The sequence below is a fragment of the Chelonia mydas genome, chromosome 2 (assembly GCF_015237465.2).
Source record: "Chelonia mydas isolate rCheMyd1 chromosome 2, rCheMyd1.pri.v2, whole genome shotgun sequence".
Classification (NCBI taxonomy): Eukaryota; Metazoa; Chordata; order Testudines; family Cheloniidae; genus Chelonia; species Chelonia mydas.
Genome location: NC_057850.1, coordinates 185,900,477 through 185,913,975, shown reverse-complemented (window position 1 = coordinate 185,913,975; position 13,499 = coordinate 185,900,477). Strand labels below are relative to the sequence as shown.

General features: G+C 41.5%; 1 protein-coding gene across 1 annotated transcript in view; it reads left to right on the top strand.

Annotated features, from left to right (window-relative positions):
• The window catches only part of LOC102929645 (collagen alpha-4(VI) chain), a 104,544-nt gene that overhangs the window by 43,789 nt on the left and 47,256 nt on the right, over positions 1 to 13,499 (top strand). Inside the window, 8 exon segments of the mRNA XM_007071233.3 lie at positions 475 to 546; positions 1,068 to 1,094; positions 3,884 to 3,928; positions 4,016 to 4,074; positions 4,376 to 4,433; positions 8,308 to 8,373; positions 9,729 to 9,782; positions 10,441 to 10,476. Of these exon segments, the coding sequence (XP_007071295.3) occupies positions 475 to 546; positions 1,068 to 1,094; positions 3,884 to 3,928; positions 4,016 to 4,074; positions 4,376 to 4,433; positions 8,308 to 8,373; positions 9,729 to 9,782; positions 10,441 to 10,476 (417 nt within the window).

Below are 13,499 nucleotides of genomic sequence, written 5' to 3'. Positions count from 1 at the left end.
AGTCTCTCTAATATCCTGGGACCAACACAGCTACAACAACACTGCAAACAAAATATCTGTATCTTTTCACCAGTCTACATGTCATCCCTAAGAGACCCATAGAATAATCCTTCCAAGATTAGATGTCCATATGAGAGGAAAGGGGTATTCAGTTCAGGACAAGTTTTAAAAAGAATCAATCTTCAAAAATCAAGATTTCAGAGTCAGGAAGTTTTTTGTGTGTGGTGGGGGGACAAAACACAACATGATAGTAAGTACATAGAACAGTGATGCAGCTCAAACTTCGCAGGGACTGACTCAAAGCCCTTTCACGACAATATGAGGATTCCCATTGAGTTCAGTGGGCCCTAGTCAGGTCCCTAGTGCAGTGGATGATGATAGTTAAAGAACTCTGGCTTGCTTTAATTGTAGCTTTTTAAATAACAATGACCAATTTTTAACGCATGAATTTTAACACTCTACCTTGCTTTGTAGAGGGAGAGAGGTCCAATGGGCTTCAATGGAACTCAAGGAGAAGGAGGATGCCCGGGTGTTAGAGGTCCTAAGGCAAGTGTTAGAAGAATTCTTTATCCCCCCCCCCTTTTATTTTTACTTTCCATATACCTATTTTGCACCTAGAAGAGTTCCCTTCTTTGCATTCTTTAAGGACCTATGGATGGCTATGCCCTGTTTTCAGAATACCAGAGTGACCCTCTAGCTTCTGGGTGTGCTGGTCTTGTATCTAGTCTTAGGTGGCGCTGGCCAGGACAAGAACATTGCAATGGTGGCTGGACAGTCTGCTGATTCAGCAGCTCCCCAATGAATCTCCCACCCATGGAGCTGCTACAGAGCCCTAGTGAGGAGTTAAAGCCGAACCAACCTGATTGCTAGGACAGGAACAGAAATGTCAATTTGCCCTGGGGCACCAAGGAGCTTTCATGGGGTAGATCCTGAAACTCGATCCTTCATTGGCAGCTGCCTGTGATCGATTCAGCAAGCTGCTTCTTGCTCCTGCACCAGCTCTAGAAAACACTTCAGCTGTTTTTTGGTATAGTTTAAATTTTAACAAAACTTATTTTTAATTTCAGGGAGCAAGAGGCTATCGAGGAATTCGGGTATGTGTTCTTTCTATAATTTCTTCCAATAAAACGGCTCTTGGTTATACACAGTCCTGTCATCTCTACTTTATGTTGTAGGATGAAAGTATGAAAGCTAGCTAAAGACCCAGAGGCAAAGGGTATCAAAAATTGAGTTTAAAAACATTGTGTGGATTTGCAATATAATTGTGCAAATGTATGCTGGGTTGGGAACTGCTCCTAGACTATTAAGAGACGATGGATTTGTGATTCAGTTGAACTGAACGACTGCAGAAATTTGACCTAAATTGCTCACAGTGAAAAAGTCAGCAGTAATTACCAATGTGACACTATTCCAAGGGCCAAATTATGGCTATTGGGGCACAAGAGAGGGTTGCCAGAACTTCCCCTAGCTCTGGTTAGCTGGTTCTAGGAGGTAATGCAAAGGTACTGGGAGTAGGTAAGTCTGTTTCCTGAATTCCCTTACCTTTCTCTTTTTCTAAAGATCTAAAACACATAACAGTAAAAGAAGGGTCAATTCAGCCCCGATTATTGATTTCAAAACCATTGCTGATTTTGGCTCAAATGGACTGAAATCTAGGGTGGGATTTTCAGAAGAGCCTAGGGGAGTTAGGTATCCAAATCACGCTGAAACCCAATGATAGTATTCAGAGTAACAGCCGTGTTAGTCTGTATTCGCAAAAAGAAAAGGAGGACTTGTGGCACCTTAGAGACTAACCAATTTATCTGAGCATGAGCTTTCGTGAGCATGCCTAATTGCCTTAGGAAAATGTCAGCCTTAATGTGTGTTCCATAGATAAAGTGCAGTCTAAAAACTAGTGCAGTCCTTGAATCAAAGCCCACCCTATTGACATACAAAGACTCCTTCACCTTTTTTGGCTACCATTACGAAACTTCATTTGGAAAGTGTATATCTTTCATTGCTAACATTCTCATCTGGGATGTGCATCTCAGCCATAACACATACTTCAGTCACTCTGCTCATTGTGTCCTCTTAAGTTATTTAAAAATGAAACTCTCCACTTCAAAGAAAGGATTCAATATTGGTAACTCAGTAAGGTCAAGAGAATCAGAACTTTGGTTTCATGCAAGCCTTTTAGAGACAGTTATTTAGAAAAAACTGTACTTGGTATGTGATACTATAAACTTGGGGTCAGATCTGTTAACACAAGAAAGAAAAATAAAAAAATGCAAAAACAAAAGCGGTGATCTCTTAGGATGTGGTTGTGGAATATTTATACAGTATACAGTAAACACTGATTTATGAGCTAAGATTTGGAACAGTCTAATTTTCTCTCCTTCACTAACTAATGAAATTTGCCCCATAAGCATGTAATATATAGTGCTAATTACTGCCAAGGCCAAGCTAACAACAATTTACGAAGATATCAGAGCTATCAGATTGAGTCCCATTGACTTCAATGGTCTTTAGAAGAGGCCCTTAAAGTCACTTTCAGGGTGTTTGCGTATTACCCATTTCAATTCTCAAGGTAACAAAACAATTTAAGGTCCCTTTTCATCTCTTTCTTTATTCCAGCTGAGCATCAGATTTCTTCTTTTTGTAAAGGGTAAACAAAAGGAGAAGATGAGCACTCCAAGTACCATTTAGTTTTCAATTAAAAGAAAACTACTAGGGCAATTCTAAAACATTTCAGGAGTTCCCCCACTGACATTAATGTCTTGTAGCTGTAAATCTTCAGGACAATTACATTCAAAGGTCAAATTCTTCATCTGAACAGCAAGTTCACATTACAAGCTTCTGAGGTTTGGGTTGCTATTTTGTAAGACATTGTCTTCCAGAAATGGCTGATACTTGCTCTGATTTTTTTAGTGATATGATCTCAGCTGCAATACAAAAAGGTGACTGTAGATTGTGTAATGTATTAATCCTACCAGTCCTGTAAAAAAACAAAACTCCTGGCTGAAGAATTTCAGTTATGAAGGACTGACTGGACTACTTTCAGATCCCATCAACCCTTTTCTGAGATCAACCAGAGGAATCATTGGCTTTCCACTGGATCTGACTATGTCGTCCTCTCAGAGCTCTTAGCCCTTGCTGCCCTGGGAAAGGAGTAATCAAAAGCAGGTGTCTCAACACTAATTACACACCCATCAGATTGGCTCTAAGAATGTTTGGATAAATGACATCTTTAACACAACATGGAGGCATTCACAGTTTTGAGTGAAGCTGTTTTAGAGTCAAAGTATCAAAATCCACCCTGATGCCAATAAGCACAATTCTATTAAAACAATCCATTAAAATGGATTGCCTTTATTTGTCCCAAAGTCTACAAAACTCTTACATAGTTTGTACTTCCAGTAAAGAGATGTTTTTCTAAGAGAGATGCTCTAGGAATTATTTTGGGGAAGTTTCCTAGTCTGTGTTATACAGGAGGTCATCTTTGAATCCATAAATAATCTATGAATTGTTACCAGCTGTTAAGTATAACAACCACAATGTAAAATGCCCTAAAAAGAACACAATACACTGTAAATAAGTAAAACAATTGAGCACCAAAAATACAAGAGAACCTAAATGCTAGATCAAATGCAAACTGATTATATACTGGAAGCTGTTGAGATTTTAAGGATGCTGCAAGTGGTAAAGGAGATGTGAAAAAATGACTGATGGCAAAGTAAAGAGGGTTCTTATTCTTGAAGAAGTTCATATTTTTAATAACTATTATTCTTTCTTTTGAAAGTATTCAAAATCATGTTAGGTGCTTTACTGTACATATAGAAAGACAGGTTCCTTGCCCCAAAATGCTCACTAGTGTGCTAATGTGGATTTTTATTTATACCAACAGGGTGAAGATGGTGAAAATGGAATTGATGGGACTGATGGATCGGAGGTAACCTTTATTCACATGTACTGAATTAAATTAATGAGGTTCACCTGAAAGAAAGAACATTGTTTGTTTGTATTTTTATTTTTCTAGGGAAAACGAGGATCTCCTGGATCTTCTGGAGAAAAAGGCAGCGCAGGAAGACAGGTAAAGTGTATTTAGCCCTGATGGAAGCTTCTGTCACCTTTTCAACCTTTACTGCCAAATCTGCAACCTCTGTGACCTCTTAACAGCTGCACATTCTCTAATTATTTGATATAAACTGGTTAGATATATTTTAAGTGTAAAAGCCAGATTTTCATCTGTTGCAAATCAGTGTAGCTCCATTGATTTAATAGTTATGCAAATTTATGGCAGTGAGGATCTGGCCCTAAAGATGTAACAATGACATTAATACTGTAGCTCTCTACCTGTATTCTAATTGTATGTGCTTTCTTCATGACTTAAAGGTAGAAAAGGACCTAGAGGAGAATTGGGTGAGCGTGGAGAGCCTGGTCTAAGAGGAGACCATGTAAGTAAAGTCTGTGGTATCTCTTAACTTTTGACAGGCTGAAAAGACTTTCAGTGAAGTGAATAGCAATAGAGCTTTTAACCTTCATCTTTGAGTCCAGATTTGTCATGTTATGTCCAGATTTTGGTGATGAAGTTGCCTCAAATGTCAATTTTGTTGTAATGTTTGAGGGCATCCTGATAATCCTGGACCATGCACTACCCTGCTGAGGAAATCGGGAATAGAACTGGTCAGGAATTTTTATGATTAAATGGCTTTTGGTTGGAAAATGCCAGTTTGATAAAACTGAAACATTTTGTGGAAATGTATCAGTTTCTCAGGTCTAGGGTGGAATTTCTGGTCAGAGAGAGAAATCCCCACCCCAGAATATCCAACAGACCTGTGGTTAGGGAACTCAGTTGGGATGTGGAAGACGCAGGTTTAGTTCCTTGCTATAACTCAGACAGACGGGGGACTTTTGGCTATTCCAGGTTGGGGGGTCTCTCTCTTTCTCACTCTCTCTCTGATAGTTTTCTCATCCAGCAAAAATCCCATTTCCTGCCTGTCTCTGATAAGGAATTTTGAGCGTTCCCCTCTCATTAATGGCTGGAGGTTTGGCACCTGAAATCTGTGGATGCCCCAAGATACATACCCATCTTAGGTTTCAGAGTAACAGCCGTGTTAGTCTGTATTCATAAAAAGAAAAGGAGTACTTGTGGCACCTTAGAGACTAACCAGTTTATTTGAGCATGAGCTTTCGTGAGCTACAGCTCACTTCATCGGATGCATAGCATATCGTGGAAACTGCAGAAGACATTATATACACACAGAGACCATGAAACAAAACTTCCTCCCACCCCACTCTCCTGCTGGTAACAGCTTATCTAAAGTGATCATCAAGTAGGGCCATTTCCAGCACAAATCCAGGTTTTCTCACCCTTCCCCCCCCCCCCCCACACACATACAAACTCACTCTCCTGCTGGTAATAGCCCATCCCTCTTTGAAACCTCTCTTTATAATGCGCATGATAATCAAGGTGGGTCATTTCCAGCACTAATCCAGGTTTTCTCACCCTCACCCCCACCCCCCTCCAAAAACTACACACACAAACTCACTCTCCTGCTGGCAATAGCTCATCTTACAATGTGCACAGCAATAATCCAAGTTTAACCAGAACGTCTTGGGGGGGGTTTGTAGGAAAAAAACAAGGGGAGATAGGCTACCTTGCATAATGACTTAGCCACTCCCAGTATCTATTCAAGCCCAAATTAATAGTATCCAATTTGCAAATGAATTCCAATTCAGCAGTTTCTCGCTGGAGTCTGGATTTGAAGTTTTTTTGCTTTAAGATAGCGACCCTCATGTCTGTGATTGCGTGACCAGAGAGATTGAAGTGTTCTCCGACTGGTTTATGAATGTTATAATTCTTAACATCTGATTTGTGTCCATTTATTCTTTTACGTAGAGACTGTCCAGTTTGACCAATGTACATGGCAGAGGGGCATTGCTGGCACATGATGGCATATATCACATTGGTGGATGTGCAGGTGAACGAGCCTCTGATAGTGTGGCTGATGTTGTTAGGCCCTGTGATGGTGTCCCCTGAATAGATATGTGGGCACAGTTGGCAACGGGCTTTGTTGCAAGGATAGGTTCCTGGGTTAGTGGTTCTGTTGTGTGGTATGTGGTTGTTGGTGAGTATTCGCTTCAGGTTGGGGGGCTGTCTGTAGGCAAGGACTGGCCTTTCTCCCAAGATTTGTGAGAGTGTTGGGTCATCCTTCAGGATAGGTTGTAGATCCTTAATAATGTGTTGGAGGGGTTTTAGTTGGGGGCTGAAGGTGACGGCTAGTGGCGTTCTGTTATTTTCTTTGTTAGGCCTGTCCTGTAGTAGGTGACTTCTGGGAACTCTTCTGGCTCTATCAATCTGTTTCTTCACTTCCGCAGGTGGGTATTGTAGTTGTAAGAATGCTTGATAGAGATCTTGTAGGTGTTTGTCTCTGTCTGAGGGGTTGGAGCAAATGCGGTTGTATCGCAGAGCTTGGCTGTAGACGATGGATCGTGTGGTGTGGTCAGGGTGAAAGCTGGAGGCATGTAGGTAGGAATAGCGGTCAGTAGGTTTCCGGTATAGGGTGGTGTTGATGTGACCATCGTTTATTAGCACTGTAGTGTCCAGGAAGTGGATCTCTTGTGTGGACTGGACCAGGCTGAGGTTGATGGTGGGATGGAAATTGTTGAAATCATGGTGGAATTCCTCAAGGGCTTCTTTTCCATGGGTCCAGATGATGAAGATGTCATCAATATAGCGCAAGTAAAGTAGGGGCGTTAGGGGACGAGAGCTGAGGAAGCGTTGTTCTAAATCAGCCATAAAAATGTTGGCATACTGTGGGGCCATGCGGGTACCCATAGCAGTGCCGCTGATCTGAAGGTATACATTGTCCCCAAATGTAAAATAGTTATGGGTAAGGACTTTGTTTATGAGCCAGAAGAGTTCCCAGAAGTCACCTACTACAGGACAGGCCTAACAAAGAAAATAACAGAACGCTTCCTTATCCATGGTAACACAGCCCCTTCTGTAAACATCCTGGCATGCAATCCCTACTTGCTGGCTGAACTGAAACCCCATCCTCTAAACAGATTTGCAGCCATCTGGAGGAGTTACTGCTGATTCCACTAGAAGAAACTCGGGGGCTGATTTCTGGTTGGAAATGTACACTGATGGAGAGAGCAGCTGCTTTTTTACTTCACCCCTCCTTGTTATGAACTGCAGAGCCCTAATCTTATGGAGCAGCTTCAGCTGTGTCTGAGGACCAGGAGTTAGAATGCAGTGGAGGTTCTGCTCTCTCCACACCATAGGTTCAGGACCTTTTCAGGTGCATTTTGCAGACCTTTTCTCCAAATAGCAAAGAGTATCATGTGGCTCCTGCCAATTTCTAATGCTCAGTTAAGACGGGAACACTGTCAGATGTCCTAGTAACAATCAGGGAAATCCTGGCCCCACTGAAGCAAATGAGAATTTAGCCATTGTCATGACTTCAGTGGATTTCAGTCAGGATTTCATTCCCTGAGTCCAACTGTATTGTATTAAAAAAGGACAATATTTGTGCATAATTCAATTCGTTTCAGGATAAAATCTTGCTGAAGATCACTGATTATGTTCTTATCAGCACATGTAAACCCCCGCTTTTGCAGGGGTGTGGCTGTTGGGCCAGTTAATCCACCATCTGAGCAGTCTCCCTTATGCAACCAATGAAACTGTTGCATACAAATTAGCTCTAGGGTAAAGGTAGGATTGGTTGAGTTACCTCTTATATCACAATGATCTGGGACTCTAGGCACGCCTTAGACACGGAGCTACTGTAGCTGTACACTGCACAGGTGTTGTTTGTAAAGGCAAAATGGCTGAGAACTTACAATTTGTGTGTTAACAGACCGTGAATCCCAGTGATGAATGAACCTGGTGATATTTTTAAGAGAAAGGAACTCTCAGCCATGCATGTAGCTGTTTCCATCACTTCCACTGACTCAGACATTTTAGGCTTCAGAATGACAAACAGTGACAATCCTGGAATCTTATTACATAGACCCTGTGTAATTATACCTAAACAGACAGATCAACCATTTAATTACAAGCTTGAATTCATTGCCCATCCAGATACTTTCTTTTCATCTCTTTGGGCAAAGAGCTTTTCATTTTTGATTGTGGAAATGCATCTGCAGAGGCCTCTTGCTACCATCATCTTCTGAATTAATCCTTTTTTATTATTATTATTATTATTATTATTATTATTATTATTACTATTATTACTCTGCTCCTATTTCCATATCCTGCCTTTGCAGCTACACTAGCAAAGAAGAAATTACCGAAAATAATTAACATCGTCTTGACTTTTTCAGGGGGATCCTGGAATTAACAACAATGTCTCTGGTCCAGAGGGTGAAAAAGGAAAGCCAGGGCAGCAGGTAAACACAGCTTTGCACTGTTAAGGGCTAACAGGGCTGTGTGGGGAGGAGACCTGTGTGTTTCTTAGAGGGTTGAGTTCTATCAGTTGTTGGGGGTGAGCTGCTATTTAATTTTATATGTTACTTTATAACCTGTGTCTGCAGCACATAGGGCTTTGGAGAAGTGTGCCCCTTTTTTATTATTGTATCAATCCATAGAAATGCCATGCTGTGCCTACAGCTGGTAATGTTTTTGTGCTTGCTGATGGATGTCGAATGCAGTTTGACCAGAAGGAAGATCATTTGTAATTTGTTACCTTGATTCAGCATGAATATATTTCTACAGAAGACTTCTCAGGGTGGATTGAGCCACCAACTTCATTTCTCATAGGACTCTGATGAGTGAAATACCATGGATTTCTCATACTGTACTGCTTAGAAAAAAAATAAATCAAGCATTCTGAATACCAAAATCATCCTTGTCAGCTTGCTAAAAATGATTTATTCCTTAAGAGTAGACTGAACTCCTTTCTGATCTGTTTCTTCAGATTTGGATATATGCTTACAAAATGTCTTCTGAATCCTTTCTGGTTAAATTAGATTTGCTGTAAGCGCATAGGGGCAGGAACTTGAAACTTAGTATATGTGTGTACAGTGGCCCTGATCCTGATAGGCAATGATGCAGTACAAATAAAATAACCAAAGGAGCTCTGCCCATAGTTCCTCATTTCTTGATTTCCAAGCTGTAAGGAAGGGTTTATCTACATTCTATTCAAATACCAAAGTTAGAGGTACAGTGGGTATAGGCATATCCATATGAAATCTGGTCACATCTCAAAAACTCCTTGGTCTACGGTAAGCTGATTCACTGTGTGAAAATATATCTAGGATCTAATCCAAAGACCACTAAAGTCAACGGAAACCCCCCTGTTGACTTCAGTGGGCTTTGGATCAGGCCCCGGACCTTAAGAAGTTGCCCTTTTTGCATAATCGCTTTTCAGAGAAAAGCTGCACTTTAATAAATTCCTGGCAACAAAAGTCACTGCTTTTTGATTAATCTTTCCTCAGAATCCCCACCGTTTGCTTTCTCTGGAAGACAGGGACAGACAAAAGATCCCACAAAAGCCTTTGTCTAATCTCAGATGGTTATGGTTGAAGGGTTGGAACCGAAAAGCAGACCAGTTCCTTCTGGCTAGATACTTTTAATTAACCACATTTTCCACAGAACTAGGTCTAACAAATGCTGTGCTTTGAGTGATTACAATCCAATTAGAAGAAAAAATTTCCAGGAAAAATATCAAAGAAGGGCTATAAAAAGAAATATGTGTACTTGATATTTTTTTTTAAAAGGCTGATTGTGTCTTTTCATTTTGCAGGGAGAACCGGGAACAGATGGAGTGCCAGGAGTGTTGGGTGAAGAGGGCACTGATGTAAGAGCAGTTATCCTTATAGAATGGAAGTAGCTGATCCATAGTTGAGGATGCAATGTTGCCGCCATTTATAAGCCCTATTTTGCTCCCCACTTTTTTTATCCACACAAAAAATCTACAACAAAGGAATATTGGCCTCAAGTTTGGAAGGGTTGGTCTGTATGGAGGTACCGTCTTCTGCCAAATTTTAAATATACAAGGAATTCCTGATTTATGACCACTATTGAGCCTTGTGCTCAGTGGGGGCCTTGGACCCTCCATGAGCCTTAGAAACTTGGGAAAGTCACCAAAGACAAGCTTAATCCTTCCCCGCCTACCCATGAGCCTTAGTAAGCTTCTTACTCCCCCACAAGCCTATATAAGCTCATTGGGAGCTGACAAGCCTATTTTGACTCATTGAAGTCAGAGGAGCCTATTAAGGCTTAATTCCTTCTGAATTTCCTACATTTCTAATGACTGTATTTTGATAAATGTAATACTTTTGTAAAGTTTCTACCCTTAATTTACTGATATGAACACTCAACTTCAATTTCACTTAACCAAGGTTTTTTGTCTGGGAATAGCCATTTCCCCACCGTTAATGTACCATGTTTGGCTCCAGGGCCATTATTTTTCATTTACTGGTCATAGTTCTGGATAAATTGCGCTTGTCTTTTAGGGTGCAGAAGGTCGGAGAGGTCCCCAGGGCTTAAAGGTCAGTGATCATTACTGGTATATGCTATGTGTACATAGCTATCTCTCAAGTCTGAGCTTTTGCCTGTCTTAGAGGGGATATTTTCAGTGTAATCACAGAAACTGAACACAAGTATTTAATAATCAGGAAGTCCATTGCAAGCCTACTCAGCCTTTAGGTCCCAGGAAACATGTGACCAGCAGTCTTTTTGATTTGGAAGGGGCAAAAATGTAAAGGAGAATCTTAGCTTTCTCTGAAATAAAAGCCTGTTTCTAGCTCATTTTTTGTGATGGTAGCCTCGTCAATGTAAACTGACATCAGCTGAGGTAAGTCAATCACTTAGGTTATAAGGAATGGGCAGCTGGGCTCATTCCTGCAACACAAGGCTGAGGGACCTGATGATTTTCTCCCTAGTCCTTACCTGAAAACACACACTACTATGTAAAATGACCCCATTAAATGTGGGGTATGTCCAAAGAATCTTTATGCCAGCCCTCTGTATAGCGATGTGATAATGGAGAACAGGGATTGGTCATGTTTGGTGTAAAGCAACAAAATGCCATCTTGCAACCTTGCTCAACAAATGCTTAAGTTATCTCTGGTTTCAGAATCAAATCCAGAAAGTAGATGTCCAAATTTCCCACTGGGATATGCATGTGGAACTTCCATTTTAACTGATGAAATTTGCATATGGATAGCCAAAGTCAGAATTTTGCCTCTGTGGTGTATATAGGATAACACTGTTCAGTGGATGGTTTGTTTCTTTTAAAGCTAAACCAAGGGACTGGTGCCATTTCTATCAAATAATGGAGCTATAACCACTGCTAGATAAGAATGTGAGAATTTTCTAGCTTCTAAGGCTTACACATATTTTTCAACCAGTTAAAAATTAAAAAGTTAGTGAGGGGCAATAGCTGACCACTGAGAAGAAGGGAGGCAGGCTGGTGCAGATCCATTATATTAAGCCTCCTTAAAACCAACACAAAACTTGGCTGAAGGTTTGTGAATATCTGCACTACTGTTGACAAGGCAAGACAGAGATGAGTGATTCCTTCTACGTCTGCCTTGCCTTGCCCTGCGCGCGCGCGCGCACACACACACACACACACACAACCAGAGTTCCCTCTTCTTCCACTACAGGGTTACCAACAATGAGACCTGATTGGAAATTTTCCAACAAAACAGAGTTTTGTTGGAAAATGGCAATGAGTCAAACCTGAGAAGTTTTGTGACAACACTTTAGGTTAAATGAAGTTTCATTGAGTCACAAGCAGAGTTCCAACAGAACCCTGTTATTTCCTTGCCGGCTCACTTAGTGGGCTGTTGGGGACAGTCTGCCCCAGGGCCAGGGACCCCAAGGCTTCCCGTCTCCCAGTATCAGAATGAGGAGCCTGGAAACCCTGGGAGCCTCGGTTCTGATTGTGGTTTGTCTTCTAGCTCTGTGGCAGGGAGCCTGGAAGTCCTGAATATGCAGATCTCAGGACATCCAGGCTCTCTCCTGCTGAGGTGGGAGCCTGAAAGCCCTGGGAGCCCTGGCTCCGAGCTTAGTGTGGGTTCCAGGTTCCTGCCACTGGAACCAGGAGTGTGGCAACCCAGGGAGCCTTCTGAGCCCCAGCTCAAGCCCTGGCTCTCAGGGTCTAGGTGCCTGGCATTGCATCAGGGAGCCTGGAAGCAGTAAGAGCCCTGACTTGAGCTGTGGCTCTCAGGGTTCCAGACTCACAGCCACAGAGCAAGACACCTGGGCCAGCTGGTTCCCCAGGCTGCCTGACTTTTGGGTCAGCTTGCTGCCCAAGCTGTGGGAGTTGGGGAGCCAGCTGGCCTGGGAGTTTGGAAGCCCTCTGGGCCCTGTGGTCTGCCCTGGAGCTGGGGGGCACTGGAATCTGGGAAGCATATTTGATTTTGGAAAGACTGTGTTTCCAAAATGGAAATGTTTGGACTCTCCAGTTAGCAGGAAATTTTGAAATGGCAGAATTTCCCCATGAACTGGGAATTCCAAATTTCATCCAGCTCTGAGCACCCGCAACACATGAGCTGCTTCTGGTGCTCACAAAAATAACACACAGGATTGAAGCCGGCCCAGGAAGAGAAATTCCAAGTGCTGGAATGCTGATGGTCTTGATTAGGGATAGTAGATATGCATCTGAGACACAGAAATATAAGACAGGACTGGACCACCTGGGTCACTAAGTCCAGTCCCCTGCTATCATAGGTGACCCATCATACAATCCCATTTGTAAATTTATCAAGCTTCATCTTAAAGCTAGGTAGGTTGTTTGACCCCACTACTTCTATTGGAGGGTTGTTCCAGAACCTCATTCCTCTGGTGGTTAGAAATCTTTTTGTAATTTCCAGCCTAAATTGATTCAGGGCAAGTTTATAATAATTTGTTCTTCAAACTTGTTGTTAGTTTTAAATGAAGCTGCCTTAAAAACAAACAAAAATACCTGCCCCCCCAATCAAAAGCTGTGCTCTGATTGCAAATAGAACTAGCAAATCAGCTCCAAGATATTAAAATACAGAATTCTTTGAATTACAGTGGACAGAGAATTCTAGGAACTAGTGGAATTTATGGGAAAATTTAACTTCCAAACTATTGGGCTCAGACCTGTTACAGGAATAGATTGAACACAATTGTACTACAGTAATTACTACTGATTGGAGGTGCCAGGAAAGAACCTTAAAGCACAATCTGAAAAAAATGTATCTCCCTTATAAAACCATTAGCAGTTTAACCCCTGCGATGCAACAAAGAAGAGAAACACTGTAGAGAGATTTAATTGATGAAGACATTTCTGTCTCCATTCTATCGCTGGTTAAGTTTTAGGTAGTGTACTTGAAAAAGAATTGTTTATCTCAGGAGTCACTTCAACCATGCAGTTACCAAAGAAAATCTGAAAGCAGATGGATCTAATAATGAGCTGGCAAAAGTAAAATAACATTGAAGAAATTCAAGAAGGTTCTATGATTTTAAAAGCAGGGAAACAAACCCTCCCCATGGTACCTTAAGAAAATATGGTGGGACTGTGATGATGTTTATAAACCAG